Source organism: Vicugna pacos, chromosome 16 (genome assembly GCF_048564905.1).
Source record: "Vicugna pacos chromosome 16, VicPac4, whole genome shotgun sequence".
NCBI classification, from domain to species: Eukaryota; Metazoa; Chordata; class Mammalia; order Artiodactyla; family Camelidae; genus Vicugna; species Vicugna pacos.
Window position 1 is genome coordinate 17,987,069 of NC_133002.1, and position 23,908 is coordinate 18,010,976.

A 23,908-nucleotide genomic window follows, 5' to 3' on the forward strand; every position below is an offset into this window, starting at 1 on the left:
ACATGAGTACACAAACATTGGATTGGCGTCCCCGCTTTCAATTATTTTTTGGTATACACCTACCAGCAATGTACAAAGCTTCCAATTTCATCACAGTCTCACCAACATTTTCTATTTTCTGTTTTTTGATAACAGCCATACTAACGGGTGTGAAAAACTTTTTTTTTTCTTTTTTGCAAGTAGATGTCCTGCTTTCTAACACTATTTGCTTAAAAGAGTATCCTTTCTCCATTGAGTTGCCTTTGCTGGTTTGCAAAAAAATCAATCAGCTATGTTTGTGCGGGTCCATTTTAGACTCTTTATTCTGTTCCGTTGATCTATGTGCTTATCCCTATACCAATATCTGACCGTTCTGATTACTTTAGCTTCGTAAATAAGGCGCAAAACCAGGTATTATGAGTCCTATAATTTCTTTTCCACAATGTGTTGGCTTTCCTACTTCCATTGTCTTTCCATAAAAATATTAGAATGAGCTTGTCTATATCTACAAAAAAAGTCTTGATGACATGAACGTTAGACCTTTTGGTATAGCTCTACAGGTCTCTGTGGCTCTGTTCATTTTTCATATTTTTCTTTCTGCTGTTCATCTTGAACTATCTTCATGTTCCCTGACCCTTTCCTCTCTCATTTCTGCTCTGTTATTTATCTTATCCTGCATTTTTTTCACTTACTACGTTTTCAGTTCTAAAATATCTGCTTGGCTCCTTTTCACATCGTCTGTTTCTCCATTTGTTTCAGGTGTGTTCATGTTTATTTCTTAGTGCACAGTTCTAATAACTGTCTTAAACTCTAAGAATCCCAACCTCTGTGTCAGCCCTGAAATGACATATGAATGTCTTTTGCCTTCTGATAATCTGCCATTTTCCTGGTCCTCAATAGGTTGAGTAATTTTGGACTGCATCCTGAACATTTTAAATATTATGTTGAGACACTAGTTCTTGTTTGACTCTTGTAGAGAATGTTGATTTTTGTTTGTTTGGTTTGGTTTGTTTTAGCAGGCAGTTGACCAGGTTCGCTTTAATTCACCGTTTCCCACCAGCCCCCTGTGGACCACGGCTTCCTTCGTTCAGTCTCCAAGCTGTTGGGATGTATCTCGCCTGTGCACCACTGGTGCTCAATCCTGGAGGGCAGTCTGCCCCGGGACTCATATCCTTAAGTCTTTGGTATGTGGTGTAGGTTCCAGTTCACACATTGCCCAGAGGAGAGGTCAGGAATTCATAAACAGCTCTGTGGGATCACTTTGTTGGTATCTGTGATCTCCTTAATACTGTCATGTCTCAGGAGGCTGTGCCTTGCATAGTTTCTTCATCTTTCTTGTGTTTGGGGTTTGCTCAGCTTCTTGGACCTGTGCATTTATGATTTTCATCAAATTTAGGTTTTCACTCATTATTTTTTCAAATATACTTCTGCTTCCTGACACAGGGACTCTAGTCTGATGCTGTAAATCTATCATTGCCTCTATGTTATGGATGATTGGCGTTCCCATGGTTGGGAAAACCAAGACATGTCATAATCAAAATTGCTCAAAACCGGTGATAAAGAGCAAACTTTAAAAGCTTCCTGAAAAATAAAGATATTTTTATTTATATAATAAAAACATTATTATTTATAATAGCCCAGATACGGAGGCAACCTTAGTATCCATCAACAGATGAATAAAGAGGACATGGTATACAGACAATGGAATGTTAGCCATAAAAAGTGAAATGTTGCCGTTTGTGACAACATGGATGGATCTAGAGGTTATTATGCTAGGTGGGATAAGTCTGACAGAGAAAGACAAATCCTGTGTGATCTCACTTATGTGTGGAAGCTGAAAAACAGGACAAACAAGACAAAATGAAAACAGCCTCACAGATACAGAGAACAACCCCTTAATCTCTCTGAGCATTAGTTTCCTCTTCTGAGTAATGGGGAGTAAAAAGTGCATCAAATAAGGAAAGGCTAGGTTAAGCTGCAGCGACAATCAGCCCCCAAATCTCAGTTTGTCGGTCACTCATTGTGGTAGTAAGCCTCTAAAATCCTGCCTGGTGAGCCCTGCCCCCTGGGATTTTGCTTTTGAAAGACCCTGCTCTGGGGTGTGTTAGACCTGGGTCCCAGACAGACTGTGACTTTGGCATTTCTTGTCTCCTCCTTCCCCACCCGGGTCTCTGAGGGAGTCCACCTGCTGCGTGTGAGCTCCCTGTGGCGAGGGCCAGCTGGCATGGAACTGAGGGAGACCCCAGCCAGCAGCCAGCAAGCAACTGAGGTCCCAAAGCCTGAGGGCAGCTGAATCCTCCCAGTAACCACATTAATGGGCTTGGACACTGTCCCCCATCGAGCCTTCAGATAAGCCCCACAACCCTGGATGGCACCCTGACTGTAGCCTGTGAGAGAGGCACCCAGCTGAGCCGTGACAGGACTCCTGATCCCCAGAAATTGCAAGATAGCAAATGTTTCTGAAACCTTAAATGTCAAGCCTCTATGTTCTGGGGTCATTTGTTGCATAACTGTGTGTCCCATGTGGGTTGGGACACACAGTTGGGAAGCGGCATCCTCGTCAGGGACCCAGGCTGATGCAGGCTCCATCTTAGCACCTGCTTCCACTAGCCCCCTTATGGGGCAGGGGTGACATGCTGGCATTTAGAAACTCCCATCCCAAATGGTACGAGCGGCTGCTACCTGTGTTTCATCAGTCAAATAAAGTCACACAGTCACCCCTAATTCAAAGGGAGTGGAAGGAAGAGAAAGGGAATGTTTGTGAACAGCCTGGAGGACCCTCATGATAACACCTGCCCTGGAGGGTTGTCCTGGGGAGAGTGGAGTTAAAGGGCTGTCTCAGGATGCGTGTGCCTACGCAGGAGAGAAAACACCACGTGAATCTAGCCTATGAAAGCTTAAACAGTGAGGAGACTTTGTTGGTCAGATTTTGGCTAAGAGGTCTAGAGAGGTAGGGTTGTTTCAGGGAAGACTGGGTCCAGAGATCTAGTGATACATAGGACTGGTTTCTTTCTGTTTCTGTTCTCTGGATTTTGAGACATTAGCTTCTTAAATCTTGCTCCCCCCCTGCGCCCCAAGGAGGCACCCAGAAGCCCCTGTGCCTGGGGCTTCCTTGTTCCACCCTGCAGGGTAGAGCTTTCACATAAGTCCTGACCTTCCCTCAGAGTGAATCAGCCTAAGTCACATGCCTGGGGTGGCGAGAGGGGGCTGGTGATAGCAGGTGAGGTTTGCCCCCCTAGGTCCCACGCTCAGATCCAAGTCTGGGTCCCTGGACTCGCGTGGCTCTCCAAACAGACATGGAGGGTGTGGGAGGGCTTTACACCGGTGTTTGACACTGCTTTCCTCCCACGTGTTATCTACTGTTCCTCACTGTCCCGTCACTCCACTTTGGGAAGATGTTATGAGGGGCAGAGGGAATTAGGTTGGTTGGCTTGTTTATTTAAATGGAGGTATTGGAGATTGAACCCAGGACTTCATGCACGCTAAGCATGCGTTCTACCACTGAGCTATAACCTCCCCCGATGAAGAATAAAATACATGTTTCTTTACTCATTCCCCACTGTGGACCAAACCCTGCGCCAGACCGTAAGAGGGAACAGAGATGAATAAGACAGATGCTGCACCCCGAGGAGCTCCATGCCAGTAGGAGCAGCGCGTAGGGGTGGCTTCTGGAGACACGCGTCCGCGCGAGAGGAAAAAAGTGCTCCGGCGTCGGGTGGAGGAGGCAGGGTCAGTTCCAGATTCCTGAATGAAGACACGGCTCTCACTAGGTGTTTTATGCGGTGCAGCGCATCGTGAGATGCACGCACGGGGGAAGCAAGGCGGAGGACGCCAAGCAGCCGGCCGAAGTCACAGGGCGACCAAGCGGCACGAAAGGGGTCTGGCCGCAGGCTCTGCTCCCGCACCTCGCAGGAACGCCTCAGGAGAGGGGGCAGTGAAGCCTGGCTGCTGGGATCCGGCCAGGTGGAAAACGCAAACCCGGAAAACACGTGCCTAGTTACGACCTGACTTCCTCGCTTTGTCTGCGGTCCCCGCTAAGTGGCGGGAGCGAGCTCACGCGTGCGCAGAGCAGGGGAAGACGAGACGGCGGCTTCCGCCGCCGCGTCCCCGGAACTGCTTCCATGGAAACAGTACTCGCGGCCCAGGCGCGAAGATCTCGCGGTGCCTCGGCGGCGGAAGTGACGTCACCGCCCGCGAGGCCCTCCGGTGGGTCGCCGGTCCTAGTCCCGTGCGCGCCGCTCCTGCCGCTCGGCCGCCGGGAACATGGCGTCCGCACTGGAGCAGTTCGTCAACAGCGTCCGCCAGCTCTCGGCCCAAGGTGAGGCGCTGGGGTGGGCCGCGAGGCCCCGCGAGGCCCGAGCCCGCGTCCGGGCTGGGGGTCGCGGCGCTGGGGGCGGGGCTGACGACCGCGAGCGGGCCGCCCCTCCGCCCGGGCCCCGGCCTGCGTACCCGCCCGCGCCCCGCCCCGCCCCCGCCCCCGCCGCCGCCGGCGGTGCCCGACCCTCCCGGCTCCCGGCCGCCCCTCCCGACCTGGCGGCGGGTCCCTCCTGGGGGCAGAGCTGTGACCGGTGCTCTTCGGCCCCTGATTTTCATGCCGTCGCATCACCTGAGCATCGAGCCTTGGGCCCAGAGTTGAAGCAGTTGGCCGCTGCTGAGTTGTCCGTTTCCCTGTTTGTTCATCTGCGAGATAGAAATGTCCCCGCTCCACGGAGATGTGAGGACGGAGTGGGCGGAGCGGTAAAGCTGTGGGGGCTGCGTGACCTTGGACAGGCACCCGTCCTCTTTCCAGCCCTGTCTCCACGTGTGAGGATGGCAGGTGCTGTCCACCTCGCTGTCCGGAGGTTATCTGAGGAGTGTGGGCAGCTTAGTGCAGCGGGTCTGTCCCGGTTCCCGCGTTGCTGCTACAAGTTAGGTTCACAGCTGAGGCATAGACTTGCGGTATGCAGGAGTGAGGAAGCCATCTCTTCGTTCATTTGTGCCCCAGGCCTCAGTTTCTACGTCCTGCGATTCAGTGTGCTTAGATTTGGGTTGGAATCCTGTCTCAGTCACTTGGTGTGCGAGCCACTTAATTTCCCTGGGTCAGTTTGCTTATTTACAGGACAGAACAAGGGCTATGGTTGTGAGCGTCAGTCAAGCAGGATTTCTGATGTGAAAAAGCCTTGCACATGTGCTCTGTCCAAGACACAGCTTTTGGAGCAGTCTGCCAGGCAGATACACGTAACACTCCCACTGCCCCGGGCCTCTGAGGCTCATGCTCCCCAAATAGCAAATGTCGAGTTTCTGTTTCCTTTGCCCTTACTGAGAATTTTCTAACGTGAACGTTAAGTGCAGGGAATGTCATAATTTCCAGCTTTCTCTGGTTAGAGGAAATTTTGTGGGCCACCGGGCTGGTTGGGCTCATTTCAGATGCACCTGGTGGGACTTAGGTTTGCTCTCCCCTTGGCCTGCCCGAGTTACCTGCCTTATGATTTCAAGGTGACCCCGCATTTCTCTTCGGTCTCAACTCAGGTTAGGTTATTTAACTGGGGGGAAATAATGGATGGAAATGCTTATTTCTGGGTGATTAAGATCATTGCAAGTGTAGGGTAGAGGGTTAAAAAAAGAGGGGGAGCAAATTAATTGAAGAAAGTAGTTTCTTTCCCGCCAGTGAGATCTCTGTTAAAGTGGTGGTGTGTTGGCCTTTCCCAGGTCAGCTTGTGTTGCTGTCCTGAAGGAGCGTACCTGATGAGATCATGGGCTTTATTACTGTTCTGCAGGGAGTGTGACACTAATGGAATATTTCCATTATTTTTGGTAAAAATTTAAAAAGTGTAGTAAGAAACTCTGGAGTAGAAATGATCTAAGTTCCTAGCTACAGTCTCTTGGATTCTAAGCATTATACTATTTAAGTGCCTTTTAATAGGAAAAAAAAAAACCATCAGCTACTGAATAGAAATAGCTGGTATGGCTAGTTGAAGTTGAAAATGTGGAAGAGAACTACTGAAGGAGGCAACTCGGGGTTAATGCCCAGGGACTTACTGTACCCTCCACCACCACCAGAAGGACAGCGCTGGGACCTGGGAGTGTAGAGTGTGGCTGTGGTCTCTGTCCTTAGAGTAGCCCGTTACGACGGATGCATTCACGGCATCGCTGATCATCAGGGAAATGCAGAGCGAAACCACGATGAGACGTCACCTACACCTGTCAGAGTGGCCATCGTCGAAAAGACCACAAATAACAAACGCTGGCAAGGATGTGGAGAAAAAGGAACCCTCCGACACTGTTGGTGGGAATGTAAATTGATGCAGCCACTGTGGAGAACAGTATGGAGGTTCCTTAAAAACTCAAAACAGACTTACCATATGATTCAGTGAGTCCCACTCCTGGGTATATATCTGAAGTAAATGAAAACATTAATTCAGAAAGATACACGTACCACAGTGCTCATAGCAGCACTATTTACGACAGCCAAGATACAGAAGCAGCCTAAGTGTCCATCGACAAATAAATGGATAAAGAAGATGTGGTATATGCAATGGAATATTAGTCTTAAAAAAGAATGAAATTTTGCCATTTGCAACAACGTAGGTGGACCTGGAGGGCATTATGCTAAATGAGCTAAATCAGAGAAAGACAAATACTGTATGTTATCACTTACACGTGGAAGCTAAAAAACAAAGCAAACTAGTGAATATGACAAAAAAGAAATAGACTCATAGATTTAGAGAAGATAGTCATGGTTACCAGTGGGGAGAGGAAAGGGGTGGGGGGCCACACGGGGGCAGGGGATTGAGATACAAACCGCCACGTGTGAAGTAAATAAGCTACAAGGATGTATTGTAGAGCGCAGGGAATGTAGCCGCTATCTTATAGTAACTATAAATGAGATGTAACCTTTAAATATTGTGAATCACTATCTTGTACACCTGAAACTTACATAAATTTGTAAGTCAGCTATTTCTCAATTAAAGGGAATTCCATTGTCGAGGGAAGGGAACTGGTGAGTCTACCTCAGTGCACCGATTCTGGCCCCATCGATTCTGTGCCTTAGTTGTTAAAACGTCAAGTGGTGGACTAGGGGAGAGACCAGCTGCTAAGCGAGCAGTGTGTTCTGAAGTCGGAGAGGACCCAGTCTGTCCACTTGAGTGACCTGCCGTCATGGTCCCAGGGGAGCAGAGAGCACAGAGGACGAGTTAGCCCAGGAGGGGCCCAAGCTGACTGAAGAGGAGTGTGGGGCGGGTGGAGGGAGGGCAGCCGATGAGGAGGCGTCAGGGTGAGAGGTCGTGGGACAGCTGGTGAGTGAGACCTGGGAGACGCCTGGACGTCCTCAAGCCTGGAGAGTAAGGTGATTGCATTTGCACTTTAGAAGGATCAGGCAGGTACCAGGATGGAGTGTGGGCTGGAGGAGAGAGATGGAGAAGGCAGAGCCATTGGAAGGTGACGACGTGGTCCAGACAAGCAGTGATGGGGCTCTGAATCACGGCGGAGGGGAGGGAGGGAGGGAAGGGAGCTGGAGGCTTCCCAGGCAGCTTTAATCATAGTTGGTGGCATTTTGGATCCAGGAGGAAGGTGAGGGGGTGGTGATGGTGGCGAGTGCGCTTCTGGCTCAGGGCCTGGAAATGGGAGTTGAGGGAATGGGGACCTTTGGGACCGGAGGAGAGTGGGGAGTTGTGCGGAGGCCGCAGGCTAGGTCGTGCCGCACCTCTGGCCTTTCCTGGTCATCCCCTGCAGTGAAGGAGACACAAGAAGTCATCTTCAGGCCCTTGCAGGTCGAAGGCGTGAAGCTAAGACTTGACTTCTCTGGTTTGGTCAATGCGGTAACTGAACGTAGTGTTGTTCTGTTTTCCAGGGCAAATGACGCAGCTCTGCGAACTGATCAACAAGAGTGGGGAGCTCCTTGCGAAGAACCTGTCGCATCTGGACACGGTGCTCGGGGCTCTGGACGTGCAGGAGCACTCCCTGGGCGTCCTTGCTGTTCTGTGAGGCCCCTTCCTCTGCGCTTCTGTGCTTGCTGGGGCTGAGCACCGCACACTTGTGGGCTTTATTTTTGGTGTAGGAAGTAAACAGCGTTGGGCTCTTCTGCACGACGAAAGTCATGGCGTCGCGCTTGCATTTTACTCATCCCAGCTGATCATTGCTTTTATATTTTGTTGTAGTATTTTTTCTAAGTCTTATGTTTATACAGATTTTGAAATTTATTTTTAAAAAAGGAATGGCTACCTCAGGTGTGGGCCCTAGGTTTGCATTTATCTGAATACTTTGATCCATGTAATCCGTCGGATTCTCCACTTTTCTAATTTGAAAAGGGAATAGGGAGGCGTGATGGAACAGGCTGGGTGACGGGAGCCATTACCCACGAGCCAAACTGCCTTGCTTCAAATTCCCTTTGGACAAGTTCAAGCTGGGTTTTTCCTTTTTCAGTGGTGGTGGTGGCATTTTTTAAAAATGGAAGTCGTTAATGTGCAAGTTTAAGCCATTTTAAGGCCAAGTTAAATACAGCTTGCTTCTGTTGGTCTGTGGAACTCTTGTGAGTCTGCACTGGAGAGCTGAATTCTCTTCCTTTTGATGTTTTAGTACAAATTGGGGTTTTATAGTGGCCACAAAAGTTGAAATAATGTAGATAAACTGAGAAGAAACTGGCCTCAGGTGAGGTCTGGCTTCACTCACCCTGGGGTTCCTGAGAGGTGTGTGTCAGGAATAGAGTGTGGACAGGCGGAACAGCCAGGGCGAAGGGTCTGCGCCGTGCTCTGCGGGATGGTGCCGCCGGCCATGTGGGCCTGTTTGAACGTTGGGATTCGACTCCTCAGCTGTACTTGCCACATCTCAGGGACGCAGGACCTGCCCACTGCCCCTGGGCAGCGCAGATGTGGACTGGGGCCACCTCTGCGGAGGGTTCTGCCGCCTGGGGCTGGCCGCTAAGGGTTTCTACCATCTGTGTTTTCTGATTAAAAGAGCAGGCATCACGTTTTATGTGCACGTCACCTTGCATGCTGCTGTGCGTCAGGTGAGACGGTGTGTGTGAGAACATTCAGGGCTGTAAGGCGTTCTCCCCGCGTGGCTGTCAGAGAGGACCTGGAACAGCCCTGACCTTGTTTCCGGGCCCCCGGGCTTGAATCTCCGTTCCTCCGGTTATGAGGCGTGGGGCCCTGGGCTTCTTAATTTTATTTATAAAACGGAAATCTCAGTGCCTTAGCGACCTGTTGTGAAGCCCAAGTGTGATTGTGTGGACACGCTGTGATCCCAGAGAGCGTGGGCGCGGGTGTGAGGAGGCGTGCTGTCGCGGGACCTGCGCAGGTGGCGCTGCGAGGACCGGAGGATGATGAGGCAATGCTTGCCAGCTCATGTTTCTTGAAATGAGTTACAGCTGTTCATTGAAGTAAAAAGCGTGAAGTTCACTTGTAAGCAGTGTCTAGGCGGTAGCAGCTTCTGTGATTTCTCCCCTGAAACCTGTTCCCTGCCCCCTCACCACCTCGGTGTTCATGCTGGCTCCTGGCGGCCGCATGCCAGGTGGCCTGGGCTGGGTCATCCTCGTCGTCCCTCTCACCGTCGCGCTCCCTCCTAGCCTGCCGTCAGCGCGGCCTCCCCGCTGGACCCAGCAACCTGAGTCCTGGGGCCGCACCTCGCACCCGAGCCGCGGCCCCGCCAGTCCACAGCTTCAGTCCCTGCCCCCAGGCTGTTCCCCCAGGCAGGAAAGAATGGGGGGTTCCAGTGGCTGGCCACGTTGGACCTCAGAGGAAGATGTTTTTTAAATTTTGGTTAAAAGTTTATATTCAGTTACTGCACGAGTATTAGATGACCTGATATTTGGCTTCATTTAGTGGAGTTTTCTTTTTTGAAAGTTGTTCTTTTTGGGTGTGTTCTGTTTCTTTTTCTTGCCTTATTGCTCTGGGTAGAAATTGTTATTTTATAAGCATATTTTTCTTAACCTCTATTTGCACCTGTGTTCTGTGTCTTGATTGTGCAAAGAACCGGGCCGGGAGACTCTCATGGACTCTGGTTCTTCAGCTGTAAAAACACTGTGACTCCTCTAAAGTCACAGGGCGCTGGGCAGGATGGACTTGTGACGTAAGCGGCTTCTGCGCCTCCCCTGGGGCCGTCAGGACAGGGCTGTCTTCTCTGCCGCAGGTTTGTGAAGTTCTCCATGCCCAGCGTGCCCGACTTCGAGACGCTGTTCTCGCAGGTCCAGCTCTTCATCAGCACTTGTAACGGGGAGCACATCCGTTACGCGACGGACACCTGTGAGTGGAGCAGCCTTTTCCTCTTCTCCGCGGGATGTGCTCTGCCCTGTAGTCATTTATGTTTTCAATATTCTGTTATTGTTACATCCAGTTGCGGGGCTTTGCCATCAGCTAACAAATGCACTTGTGGAAAGGAAGCAGGTAAGAATGTTGTTCGAGTATTTATAGTTCCATTTAATGTGACCTAACGTGCGCCGCGGACTGGCTTGCTAGATGACGGCTGGGTCCTGAGCGTCCTGCCGGTGGTGTCTGTGGTCCCCACAGAGCCCGGGCGTTCGCCGTGGAGACCTGCGCTGGGGTGGTGGGGCGGCCGCCGCCTGCGTTTGAACTGCCCTCTGGAGCCCTTGGTGTTGTCACAGGCAGCTCTTCCGTTTGCTCGCTAAAACTTGTAATTTGTTTTATGGCAAAATTCTAGCTGCACAGAAGGTTGTCAGCATGTATGATTAGCTGCCATGTGTGCCCTTCACCTGGCTTCTTCCACTCTTGCTCATTCTTGTCTCTCTTTTTCCTGAGCCTTTGGAGGAAGTGGCAGACCTGGTGCCCCTTATCCTAAGGACCTCGATGTGAGTTCCTTAAAAATCAGGACGTTCTCCCCTGTAACCGCAGTGCAGTGATGAGCACCAGGAGATGAGCCTTGATTTGACCTTCAGCAGCTCTGACCTTATTCAGGCTCTCCCAGTTGTTTCACTAATGACTTTTATGACAAGAGAAATTCTCAGATCGTGGGATACATTGCACTGTGGTGTCTCTTTAGTCTCCTCGGTCTGGTAAACTCTTTTCTTTCTCTTCTGTGACATTGACACAAGGTTCTTTTTGATTTGAAATTGAGCTGTAAGACTAGTGGTGCGGAAGAGACTGAAGACAGAGCCAGCTGGCATTTTGTAGGAGAGCGACATAGATGGTGACAGAGTGAGAGGGTTAAAAAAGCCGACAAGCCTTTGCTGGAAGAGACATGTGAGTTACCCGGTTATCTGACGTCACAGCTCCTCTCCAGAAATGAGCTGTGCCTCCCTTGAGGCTTGTCGTCCGTGGTCAGGGCAGGAGGACCGTCTGCCTGTAACTTGTGGTGTCGCCTTCAGCAGTGAGCTACCGTCAGGCAAGGGGTGCTGGCGAGTACGTGCCGGTGGTACCTAGGCCGCCCTGTGGGAGGTGCCAGCGTCCTTCCCCACAGGCTGCCTAAGCATAGGTCTCGGCTGCTGTGAGTCACTTGGAAAACTTCTGTTTGTTTAGCTGTAAAGTATAATGAGCTGTTGAGAACATAAAATTGCTTTGGATAATTGATCTTCATTGTAAAAAAAAGTCTTTATGGTTTAAAAAAATCGTACTGAGTTACTCTTAAGTGTCACAACAAGCAGCTTAAGGAAACGTTTTCGACTGACTAGGAAGGGGAGCTTCCCGAGGGGCTGGGGGACCTCATGTTGTTGCGTAGGGAGCTGTTGGCGAGAGCACAGGACCCAGCGCGCAGCTGCCCGAGGCCTCAGCTGAGGAGGTGTCATCTCTCGCAGCCCCTGCGAGGAATTGGCGTCCTCAGGCAAGCCATAGACAAGATGCAGATGAACACGAACCAGCTGACCTCGGTCCATGCCGACCTCTGCCAGGTGAGCAGCCCGGGCGCGCCGCGCCGTCTTATTCTGGATGCTTCGGAAAGCGGAGTGACGTGATCGGTAAATGTAAGACAGAGGACTTTCTGGAATGTGTGAATGCGCTCCTTCTGCTGAAGCCTGCGAAGTCCAGTTAGAGGGGTGATTTCTCTGCGTTTTCCACAGCTGTGTCTGCTAGCCAAGTGCTTCAAGCCTGCGCTCCCGTACCTGGACGTGGACATGATGGACATCTGCAAGGAGAATGGGGCGTACGACGCCAGGCACTTCCTGTGCTACTACTACTACGGCGGCATGCTCTACACCGGCCTCAAGGACTTCGAGAGAGCCCTCTACTTCTACGAGCAGGTAGTGGCCCTCCAGGGCCCCTGCGGCCGCTGGGGCGGGCACTGGCAGGTCCGCGGCTGGAGCCGTGGGTCCCGGCCTGGGTTGCGGGTGAGGGTCCTTTCAGATTTCAGTCTGTTTCTGTGGCCAGGTGACCAGTGGTCGCCCGCCCTGGAGGGGAGTGGGGCAGTGGAGGGAGGAGTGGGCTGGTCCCAACCTTGCTACTGACTCCCTGTCTGATGAGGGTTGGGGTCTGAGCTTCTGGGGAAGAGTGGAATGGACCAGCCTTTGAGGTGTCTTACCGAGTAAAACGTCCTCCCGGCTCGTGATTCAGAGGATATTAAGGAGGACCCGGTGGAAGGCCCCTCGCACCCGGGCGTCCGAGTGATGAGACGGGCTCCGTGGTTCTGGGTGCTCACTCAGGGCCTGGAAAAAGACATACAGCACTGGCTAAAACCAGTGTTATATGACAAATACGTAGGATGTTCATAAGTTCTGTTTTGTTCAGAGCACCTGTTGAGGGAGTAAAAGAGACCCCAAGATTTCGAGGAACTCACTGTCCGAGATGCTCGTGGAAACACACCCCCACACCCATGACTGGGCGTCGCCCCAGTGGGGGGGGGGCGCCCGGGGAAGCTGACCAGAGGGTGCTGGTGGGCAGGGGCAGTGTCACTAAAGGATGTGTCTTGTCCGGTGAAACCCTCCAGGTGACTTTAGGTTAAGAGCACACAGACAGCTGCAGACACACACTTGGCTGCCACTGGCTGCCGTATCGCTTCATGGCCCAGAAGACTCCCCGTGGAACACTGCTGGTCTGGGAGAGCCGGGGGGTGGGCATTGACGGGCCAGAATGCAGTGCACTTAGAAAACGTCTAGCGCAGGTGATGAGGACGTAAAAACAAAACAGTTCTTGTGTTTTGAGATAGACTTTTACCTGGTAATTCCCTCTTCTGCCCTGCTGACAGGCACTATCCAGTGTCAACCTCCGTTGTGCCACTGTGTGCTAATGATGTGCCTTGGTTAGAGATGATATTAGTGCCTTAATTTCAGAAGGCGAGGCAGGTTTTTTTTTTTACTTTAAAAAAAATTCCGAAAGAAGGATATACTGAAAGAAATTCAGATCTCAACCTTATTAAATAAACAGTGAGAGCAGTTTCGTCCTCAGACCACGGCGCAGATGCACTGAGCTTCCATGCTCCCGACCGGTGTTTCCCTCAGCAGGCCCTGGTGGGTCACTGAAAGCAGTGTTGCAGAGGGGGAGGGTACAGCTCAAGTGGTAGAGCGCATGCTTGGCACCCAAGAGGTCCCGGGTCCGATCCCCGGTACCTCCACCAAGCGGAACTCAGTGAAGAAACCTCATTACCTCCCCCTCAGAAAGCAGTGTTGCACAGACCCTCATGCGCTTACGGGAGTGTTTCTGTCCACAGAAACACTCCTGTCATTCTCAGGAGAGGTGCCTTCCAAGCTCAGTGTCTTGGGCTTTGATTTGAAATATTTGGGCTGATTTGGTTGTGGTGGTTTTCAGTTCTTAACCTTCATAAATCCAGGTGAAAGAAAGTGGATGGACATGGGTTGGGGATACTTGCAGGCCACGATTCCAATGAGGCTTATGTTCAGAACGTACAAAGATGTCTTACGTTCAACAATAGAAAAACTAGAACTTCTAAATGGCAATGGATTTGAATACACATTTCTCCAAAGAAGACATACAGGTGGCCAAAAGCATCAGGGAAGTGCAGATGAAAACCACAGTGTGATGTCAGTTCACGGCAGGATGGCTGAAACTGGAGAGACAGCCAGCTGTGGGTGCTGATGCGCACATGGACAATTCGGAGCCCTGGTGGTTGCCGGTGGGGGTGTCAGAGGGTGTGGCAGGTTAAATGCAGGCTCCACGTGGCACAGCAGTGCCACTCCCAGGAGTGCGCCCAGGAGCAGAGGGCCAGCGTCCACGCACAGTGGCAGGATTCCTGAGGCCAGAGGGTGGAAACAGCCCAGGTGCCCGTCAGCTGAGGCACTGAATGAACAAAACGTGGTCTCTCCGTACAGTGGGGTGGGGCGCCCACATCGGTGAGCCCCAAAATGAGCCACTGAAGCCGTTCACAGAGCCCACACGGTGCCCTTTGGGTGAGGACATCTGGGAGCTGTGCAGGAGGGGAGCGGGGCCGGGGAGGGGAGGTGGCTGCTTGGGAGTCTGGAGCTTCTCTCTACGGGGTGAGAATGCTCTGAAGTTAGGAGTGGTGCCGGTTACCCAACGTGGGGAAAACACCGAAGCCCAGTGAGTTGTGTGTGTTCCAGGGGTAAAGTCTATAGCCTGTGAATTACGTCTCAGTAAAGGTGTTACAAAAATAATAGGACATTTTGCTTAAGTTCTTTTTTAAGTTAAGTGAATTAGGTGAGTAGATGAAATACGCAGCTCATTAGGGCACCCCGTGCGCTTGGCTCGCCGTGGGGAGCGCCGCCCTCACTGCCCCGCCCCCCCCGCAGGCCATCGCCACCCCTGCCATGGCCGTCAGCCACATCATGCTGGAGTCGTACAAGAAGTACATCCTGGTCTCCCTGATACTGCTCGGCAAGGTGCAGCAGCTGCCCAAGTACACGTCTCAGATCGTGGGCAGGTTCATCAAGGTGAGGTGTAGGCGCAGCTGCTCCCCTTGGTGACGTGCTCTGTGTGCAGAGCTGTGCTGTGCACGGGTCTGCCGTTCTCCCTCCCGGCCCGACGGCAGCGCCAGGCAGCAGGTGTCTGCTGGGGTCGCAGCCGCGGGCCTGGCGGGTCCCTGCTGCCTTCTGTCCCGGGCGGCGGGTTTCCTCTGTCTGGACCCCGAGCTCTACTCACGGAGCCTCTGTTTTCACTTGAGGATGTGACTTAATTTTTTCTTTTTTGATAATACGTGCTCATGGTTTTTTGTTTTTGTTTTCTACATTGAGGTCACAGTCATTTTGAGAACAATCTTATTTCGATCCTCCTTGTACAAAACTCAGAATTTCCAGAGATCAGTCTGAAAACCATCCTGATGAGAAGACCCCTGTGCTGTCTGTTGAGGACAGCCAGTGCCGTCCTCCCCCCAGGAGCCCCTGTGGTGGCTGGGGCTCCGGCTGCTGAGGCACAGGTGGGGGAGGGGGCATGTGAGCGGTCCCCTGGACCCCACGGCGGGTTGTTCCCGTGGCCCTCGAGTGACTCGTTTTAGAAGGAGCACTTTTATGAAGTGGCATCCTTCTGACGCGGCACCGTCTGCGGGAGCAGTGGTTTGTTCGTGGCGACAGCAGCGATGGCAGGGAGCAAACAGGCTCGGAACAGACATAGGTTTGGGGCCGTGTCTGCCTGTGCTCCTCAGGGCCGCGCAGCTCCCTCAGGCCTACGCCGGCTCTGGGACCGCCTGTACCCGTTCTGACTGCAGCGTGCTGCGGGGTGGGGGGCAGGAGGGAGCCCGGGAGCTGGGCTGTGCCTGCCTGCCTCCCAGTGCAGCTCCCGGAGAAGAATCGGGGCTCGGTGGGGAGAAAAGCCCTGCGTGCCCTTCCGGGTTCGCGCTCTGCTGCAAGGTTGTGGGTTTTCAACAATGAACTGCTCCACAGTGATTCTCTAAAGTAGGCATTTGCTTTGGGTGAGTCACAGCTCGTCAGGCGGCAGCAGGATGAAGGGCTCTCCGTGTACTGGCTCCAGACGTGGTGCCGTGTGTTCTGCTTCCTGTTCAGATTTCATTCCTGACTCTTTGTCTGGTTTCCTCTGCCCTCAAACCTGCAGCCTCTCAGCAACGCGTACCACGAGCTGGCACAGGTCTACTCCACCAACAACCCCTCGGAGCTGCGCAACCTGGTGACCAAGCACAGTGAGACGTTCACCCGCGACAACAACATGGGGCTGGTGAAGCAGTGCCTGTCCTCTCTGTACAAGAAGAACATCCAGAGGCTGACCAAGGTGCGGCTGCTGGGCGGCCACGCCCGGCCCCTGCCTCCCCTGCGCTCGGCCTCCGTCTCCCCGCGCCTGTCGTGCTCGGGAAGCGGGTGCAGGGATGAGGTGCGGCAGGGTCGCAGTCCCGAGGACTCGGCACGTTTCTTAGAGAGACTGACGTACACGTTTCAGTCTAGCGCAGGGGATTTGGGAAGCGGACAGGTGATGAGGAGAGGACAGGTAGGCAACGTGGCTTGCCTGGGAGGCAGGGGAAGGCAGCCCGAGAGAGGTAGACAGCCTTGGGGGCAGAGGGTGACGCTCTGAGCTGGCCTGCCCTCCGCGTGGGCACGTGTGCCCTCAGGCCAGGGTCACATGGCCACGTGCGGTTCAGCTATGGGAGGTCAGCCTGTGTAGTTTTTATCTTCACGATGCAAGTAAACCTGATGGGTTTTGGTCATAGGAAATGTGCTTGTTACGGAGGGTTCACGCCACACAGGAAAGCGTAAAGGGAAACGGAGCCCCGAGAGCCGGGAAGGTGGGGCCGCAGGTGGTAGGACCCTGCGGAGGAGGGGGGCAGCAGCTCAGGGTGGGGGACGTGGTGACCGCACACCCTCTGCCCTGGGGCAGTGGGGGGATGATGGTGGCTCTGACAGCGCCAGGGCCTGGAGAGGCTGGTGGGGGGCCGAGGAGGGCGAGCTGGACGGAGTAGCTGTGGCCTCCTGACTAAGAGCAGCAGCGACGTCGTAAAGCTGGCTTGTAGGAGGGAAATGAAGAGGAGGAAGAGAAGGCAGCTAGAGAGCTCGTAACGGCTACCGCCTTCAGCCGGAGCGAGGTCAGCGCTACCCACAGGCCGGAAAGCCTGGCCCTGAGAGCTTCGAGGTCGCCGGCAGCCTGGCTCCCCGCAGGGTTTTCTGTTTGTCCCGGTGCTCTAGGTACGCTCCTGTCCCCCCGCCAGGAGGACCCCTGGGAAACAGCCACACCGTACGCAGGAGACTACTGCTGGGAGTTCAGATAAAAAATCAAAACGTTAGCGGGTACAAGACAGCGCGTGTTGAAAATAGCGTTAAAAAGCAGAGTGGCAGATAAAGGCTAAATGAAGAGTTAGAACTTAAGGAGTCTAGTGAGTCGGCATCACTGCAAACGTCAGTGGCTGTTCTGCAAGGTCGGCAGCCTCGGGCCATCATGTGGAGCAAGGTGATGGTGTGGAGGGAGGAGCCCAGGTGGGGAGTGCAGCTTTCTGCTGTGGGCTAGATAAATCCAGAACAGCAGCTGCCCAGACACGAGGGCCAGCCCAGGGCTGGGCAGGGCCCTGTGGCCACCGGTGTCCTGGGTCCTGTGCGTGCTGCCTCACTGTTGACTGGGGGCTGCTGGGGTGGGGCACTGCAGGGTGTGGCCTCGTGTCCCCGAGAAGAGTAACGGAAGGGGAAAGGCAAGGACGGTCTAGCCTGGCAGGCAGTCTCGTTCTGATTCAAAGGAGAGGAATCAGGAGCTCCCAGAAGTCTCAGCAGGTGTGCGGGTGCCAGTGTCGGGGACTGGCGGCATGTCCCAGGGCGTGGCTGGCTGGAGGGCAGCTGGGGCGAGGGGTCATCACGTGGGGTCAGGCCTGGGCCGTACTGATGTTCGGTGGGCGTTTCTCTGGATCCCCTCCCCCTCCTGTGGGTGTAGACACTTCCGTGTTCTGCGCCTGCTCTTGGTTCGGTGCTGTCACCGTTGCCATGGCAGCATGAGCCGGTGTCCTGGCGACCTCTCACGCACTGTGTTGCTCAGGAGCTCGTCCTCTGCTGGCCAGCCCTCTTCTGACAGGCGTGCACGTGGAGGTTCCTACTTACTGTGAAGTAGGAAACATGATGGTTCTGTGTGTTTAGAAATGCTCTCTTTTGAGTCCTCATCGAGTTAAAGTCCTTGGGCACCTCTTGCAATTAACAGTACTTTCGTTTCTGGGGGGTGCTACTCTCCGAACTAAAGTATACGTGCAGTTTTTGGTCATTGGCTTACCCAGAATTTTCAGCGTCACTCTCTCGACTGCCTGCTCAGAAGCAGCCGTCGTGGTGACCGTCACCACCTGCCCTGGAAAGGGAGCTCGCTCTCTGAGCGTGCTCCTGAAGGGGTGTTTTCACGCGGTCCTGGGTGGACCTGCGGTGAGCTCTGGTCTCCTTTGAACCCCTCATCTGTTGACACGTTTTAGCGTTGAACTTTGAAGGATAAATACGGTTTTTTTCCAGTATTATATTCTTTAAAGGTGATACATTGATGGTACAGAGTTAGAGATAGAGCAGTCTCCGGCCAGTCCCTCTACCCCAGCCGCCCTTTCTCTTCCCCGGAGGCACCAGCATTGCAGTTTCTTGAGCCCCTTCTGGAGGTCACCTGGGTACCTGTGAGCGCATCGTTCCCGCGTGTGCCGCTCGTCTGCAGGCTCCCTTCCCTTCGCAGGCGTGAGTGCTATGGGCCCTGCCCTGCCTCCTCCTCTGTGTTTAGTGTGAGCATAGCTCGGGCCCTTTCTCACGTCGTCACCCCTCCACAGCCGCAGAGCAGTCCTCTGTGTGACTGTGCTGCACTGGCGAACCCGGCTTCGCCGTCGCACGTGGAGGCTCCTGTCCTCTCCCACTGGGGGCGGCCCCGTGCATCTGTCAGGAAGCCTGTGCGGGCTTCTCTCTCACGTCATCTTCCCCCCTAGGAAGCTCTCAGGTCATCTGCACAGCAAAGAACTGTTTTGTACAGTCATGAAAAGCAGTTTTCAGTGGTTCAATGCAACTCTGCACGTTTAATGCAGTTTCTTCCGTCAGTGCTTCTACTTGTGATTGATTAGCTTCTGAATTTCAGACCTTTTTAACGCTGTCGTTGCAAGACATGGCGAGTCGTGTGCAGTTATCTGGGCCTCAGGAGGCAGAAAAGTACGTCCTGCACATGGTAAGTGTGTTTCCATTTTTCAGAAGTTCGTGGATTCACTCCTTGTGAAAGTAGCAGGTGTTCATTATGGGAAATACAAAGCAGGAGAAAGGGGTGTCCACTGGGCGTGTTTCTTGACTTCCTCTCAGTCTGGGGCGTTGTCGGGTCACACGTGCTTACGTCGTGTGCACGGCCGTGTCCCGTTCGTGCTCATTGTTTGTGTTCTCGTTGGCGGAGACTTCGTGAGCACCACTTGCAACACTCATGAAGTGTTTGACGTGCACAGAGGCACCAAGCAGTGCTGCCCGCCTGCTGGCCGGTGACGAGGGCGCAGACCAGTGCCTCCCGGAGGGCCGGCCCGGCCCTACTGCCCCGGGACAGCTCGGCAGCTCGGCCGGGTCACGGTGGCCTGACTCGAGCCCTCAGCCCTCACGTAGCGCGCTCAGACCCAGCTTCGACGTCCAGATGTCTCCAGTACACCTGACACCCCAGCTGCTTCTAGTTTCACATGCTCGCTCCCCAGTTTGGTTAAATGACTACGTGGCAACGCTCCAAGCTGAAATAGCATGATCTCCCTACCTGTTCAGATGTAAAGGGCGTGGCTCTGACCTGAGCCACCAGAAGCAAACCCAGGTCCTCAGCCCAGGGCAGGCACTCTCCTTGTGTGCGGAGGGCACTCTGCCTTTTCCTCCCAGTGACCGGCCCCCGCCCCCGTGGTCTCAGGGGCATTGCCCGTCGGGATAAGAGTGACAAAAGTACTTTCAGCTGTGATAATGGAGCACCTTGTTTCTGTGGTTCAGCTTGCCAGTGCCTGGAGGTGTTTCAGCCTCACCCTCAAAACAGGAACACGCCCCAAACAGAACCCGTCCGACTTCACCAGCCTCTGAGTGCCTGCCGGGGGCATGTGCTGTCCCAGGGCTCCGCCGCGTGGGTCACCCTGGACCCTGGTCTTGCCCAGCGGTGGGAGGGAAGGGGTGTGTGAGTGGTGAGGACACGGCCAGTGGAATGCTCAACCGACACGGACAGGCCTGGACAGGCTCTGGCTCAGCCGGGGTTTCGTCTGCAGGGGACACGTGGCACTTGTCAGGGCCAGTGTCTGAGGACGCTCCTGCTTGTCAAGCTGGGGTGCTGCTCCCCTGGCGGCAGGGCTCAGGGGTGCTGCTCGACCCTGCAGGGCAGAGGACAGACCCCATGAAGAATCGTCTGGCTCACAATGTTAGCACTGCCACACTTGGAAAATCCTGCCCTAGAGTGTAAGGTTTAGAAAGGCAGGGATTTTCCTTTTCTTTTAATTAAACTATTTTTTTAGAGCAGTTTGAGGTTCATAGCAAAATTGAGGGGAAGGTACAGTGAGCCCCACAAACCCCCCGCCTCCACATGCATAGCCTCCCCCGCTGTTGGGGACCCCCCCCCGATGGAACGTCTGTGGCAGCGGCTGCACCTGTACCAGCAGGCGTGTGGTCGTCACCCAAACCCTGAAGTTGGCATCGGGGCTCACGCTTGGTGCTGTACGTGCCGTGGGCTTGGACGCAGCGTAGGGACACGTATCACCATCACCCTGTCACGGGAGCGCTTGCTCTGCCTTGTGCTCCGCCTGTTCGCCGCCCCCACCCCGGTCTCACGGACCCTGCGGTTTTGCCTTTCCCAGAGCGTCGCGCGGTAGGAGCCGTGCAGTGTGCAGCCTTGTCAGACCTGCCCCAGCCCTCCCTGTGGCCAGAGAGGTGGCTGCTTTCCTGGCCTCTGACATCCTTTTCAGTCGTGTCCTACTCTTGAGCTCTGTAATGAAAGGATGCACATTCTGGGCCCAGTTTTTTTGCTCGATGTTATGAGATTCGTGCACTGTGTATAGAGTTGTGGTTTATTCGTTTCAGGGCCACGGTGTTCACTGTGTGAGTAAAGCTTTCTGTTCTCACTACAAGGACGTTTGCGTTGTTTCCAGGGGTAGTTGTCACAGAAAGCGCTGCTGTGGTGAACCAGGTCTGCATTTCCTCTTGGTGTATTCCATTCACTTTTTGTAGACGCAGCTTTCACGCCTTTAGTTTACTATGTGTCAGGCTGGCGTCTATTTCATTAAGTAGCACCTGTCCCTTCTAGGCAGCTCGGCTCCACTGTGACCGGTGGACTCATTGCTGTCACCTGTAGAGTAATTTGTTAGGAACAGCAAACCTGTTTGGGGTTTTTTGGCTTCCTACTTTTTCCCTTCACGGACAGGCTCTGGCTACAAGGGTCAATCAAATAAATCCCCAGTCATTCACGCAAGCGAAGACCGCAGACCTTGCGCCGCCTTGGAGGCAGCACTGGCGGCAGAGTTTTCTTGAAGCATCAGAACATCGTTCCTCCTGAAATGAAAGTGTGTTAGGGTTTCATTTTTTATTTTTATTTTTATTTTTTAACTTTTTTTTTATTGAGTTATAGTCAGTTTACAGCGCTGTGTCAAATTCCAGTGTAGAGCACAATTTTTCAATTATACACGAACATACATATATTCATTGCCGCGTTCTTTTTCGCTGTGAGCTACCACCAGATCTTGTATGTGCTACACAGTGTAATCTCGTTTATCTACTCTACATATGCCTGTCAGTATCTGCACATTCTGAACTCCCAGTCTATAGGGTTTCAGTTTTTAAAACGCAAGGGTGCAGTGTAAATGATATCTCACTGAAATTGTTTGAAGATGCAAAGACACTTCGAAAACATTCCGCACACTGTGTGGTTCCACTTGTGTGAGATGCCCCAGCAGGCAGATCCACGGGGCTGAAGGCCAGTCAGTGGTCGCACATCTGGAGTATAAAGAAATGGCACCCAGTTGTTTGCTTTAAGGTGGTTAACTTACGTTATGTGAATTTTATCTGAGAAAAATGAAAGGAGGGGTGTGTGTGTGTGTGTGTGTGTGTGTGACCCCTTTGCATCTGTACCAGCACCTAGGACATAATAGGTGCTTGATAAATACTTGTTGAATAAACAGGTGGTACTTAAAATACACATACGTGTTTGGTTGGTTGCTTTCCCCGTGACGTTTGTATTAGAACACTCCATACTCACATGGTGTTCAAGCCTAAACTGCTTTCCTGATTTCTCTCTCATAGATAGAAGATGGCGAGATTTTTGCAAGTATTAATCAGAAGGACGGGATGGTCAGTTTCCACGATAACCCTGAGAAGTACAATAACCCCGCCATGCTTCACAACATCGACCAGGAGGTGAGGGCGAGCCCCAGGCTGTCCTGCCTGGCGTTTACCGTGTTGCACCTGAGACGCTGCCTCTGTTCCAGGGCCACTTTAGTTTTAAATACAAGTAGTTCCCGACTCGTTTCTAAGAACATTTTATTTCCTAGAAAGTTAACTTGGCAATGGACTGCTTGAAACTGCCAGATGTGTGGCTGCAAGCAGATGGTGGGCTGGAGTTCTCGTCCCGCTCGCCGCAGCCTGCTCCTCTCCCGGAGCATTTAAGGGTTTTGTAATTAGCACAGTCTTGTCCACACCCCACTGTCACTTACAACACTGTGCCTCGAGTCTTTGGTGAGCTGTGTCTGGAGTTGCGGGTTGGAAGGTCAGGAAACCTCGCTCTGAGGAGGCGGGCAGCAGAGAGGGAGGCCATCCCGAGGGTCTCGCTGGGCAGCAGCCGTGGCGCCTCTGCACCCTCTGCAGGGTGCTGTGCTGCGCGCCTCTGGTTCTGGACGTGGGTTGGGGGTGTGTGGGTGGTCTGTTTCCCACCTGCGATCAGGGAAACGGACTGGGCCAAACGTTAGGTCTCACTAGGAAACCTACAGGCAGTGCATGCCAGCACAGGGTGTCTCCACAGTCCTTGATTGGTACTTTAAAATTTTAAGAAACTTGAGAGCTGGAAGGGTTTTTTTGGTGACTCACTTGATGGGAACTGTCCCCTGAAATGGTGTCTAGTCTTCACGCCCCTTAATGTGAGCATTTCTAGGCCTCACTGCGGAAGACGCTGATGCGTGTGATGACGGCGTGCTGCCCCGGGCACTGCCAGGCTGTTGGCTAACAGACAGCACTGTCCTGTGTTCACATTCTGAATCCAGCCAACTCTGACCCGAAAACCCGTGCAGCCTCCAGGTTGCGAGCCTGTCGCTTGGTGTGCGGTGGTCTAGGCTGGAGGGTGTGACTGCCCTGAGCCCTGCCCGGCGCACTCACCTGCCATCCCCCACGCAGATGCTCAAGTGCATAGAGCTGGACGAGCGGCTGAAGGCCATGGACCAGGAGATCACCGTGAACCCCCAGTTTGTGCAGAAGGTGCGGGGCCCCTGGGGGGGAGGATTGGGGCCAGGAAAGTGACCCTGGTTTCAGGTTGAGTGTTTACTTCCTGGAGCTCTTGGAAATCCCAGGAGTAAAGTTCACAGACAAGTGCTGACTGATGCCAGCGTGCAGGCTCCGGGCTGGGAGTGTTGGGGACGTGTCGGGGTCCCTGGGGTGGCCTGCCCTGAGTCGCATTCAGGGTGACGTCCTCTGGAGGGGCAGGTGCTGGGTGCTGGTGGGAAGCCCTCGACCAGGGCAGCTGTGAACACTGCCTCTCCCTCCTTTGCAGAGCATGGGCTCACAAGAGGATGATTCAGGAAACAAACCATCCAGTTACTCCTGAGGCCAGCGCTCGTCCTGCGTTAGAGGGAAACTGTCCCTTGGCCGGTGGCAGGTGTCGGGAGGGCAGCGGGAAGGACCAGCCGCTTCGCCTGGATCCTGCCACGTTACGTTTTGTTTTGACATCTTCAGTCCTGTGTGCTTTCAGAGAACCATTCTCTCTGCAAAGAAAGGAAAAAGTTTTCAAACTTTAAAGCTTGTGGATTTATTTATCCTCAGATTAATGTTGTTATTGCATTAAATCTGCCTTTTTGTTTTAAATTATTTGAACATTGATGTGTCTTCTGTATTACTTTTTTTCCCCTCTGAGAAATTTTTAAAGAATACACTGTGACCAGAAATAGCTTTTAGAAATTATTGGAAGATTTGAACCTAAAGTTGATTTCATTTGCCTTTAAAAAAAGGAAAAGGAGAAAGGCAGGCGAG

At 53.1% G+C, this 23,908-nt stretch overlaps 1 protein-coding gene across 3 annotated transcripts; it reads left to right on the forward strand.

The window, feature by feature from the left end:
• Positions 1 to 4,139: 4,139 nt before the first annotated feature.
• On the forward strand, positions 4,140 to 23,746 carry COPS3 (COP9 signalosome subunit 3). 3 transcript variants are annotated; one of them, XM_031676239.2, is made up of 12 exons: positions 4,140 to 4,297; positions 7,808 to 7,937; positions 10,084 to 10,196; positions 10,288 to 10,337; positions 11,702 to 11,794; positions 11,963 to 12,142; positions 14,603 to 14,743; positions 15,858 to 16,031; positions 18,825 to 18,911; positions 21,977 to 22,090; positions 23,060 to 23,140; positions 23,433 to 23,746. In XM_031676239.2, exons 1-12 carry the CDS (start codon positions 4,243 to 4,245, stop codon positions 23,484 to 23,486), a joined length of 1,272 nt encoding a protein of 423 aa, XP_031532099.1. In that variant the 5' UTR covers positions 4,140 to 4,242; the 3' UTR covers positions 23,487 to 23,746. The 3 variants fall into 3 exon arrangements, with proteins under 3 accessions (XP_031532099.1, XP_072794674.1, XP_072794673.1); XM_072938573.1 differs by lacking the exon at positions 4,140 to 4,297 and adding an exon at positions 4,485 to 4,693; XM_072938572.1 differs by lacking the exon at positions 4,140 to 4,297 and adding an exon at positions 4,708 to 4,795.
• The last annotated feature ends 162 nt before the right edge of the window (positions 23,747 to 23,908 follow it).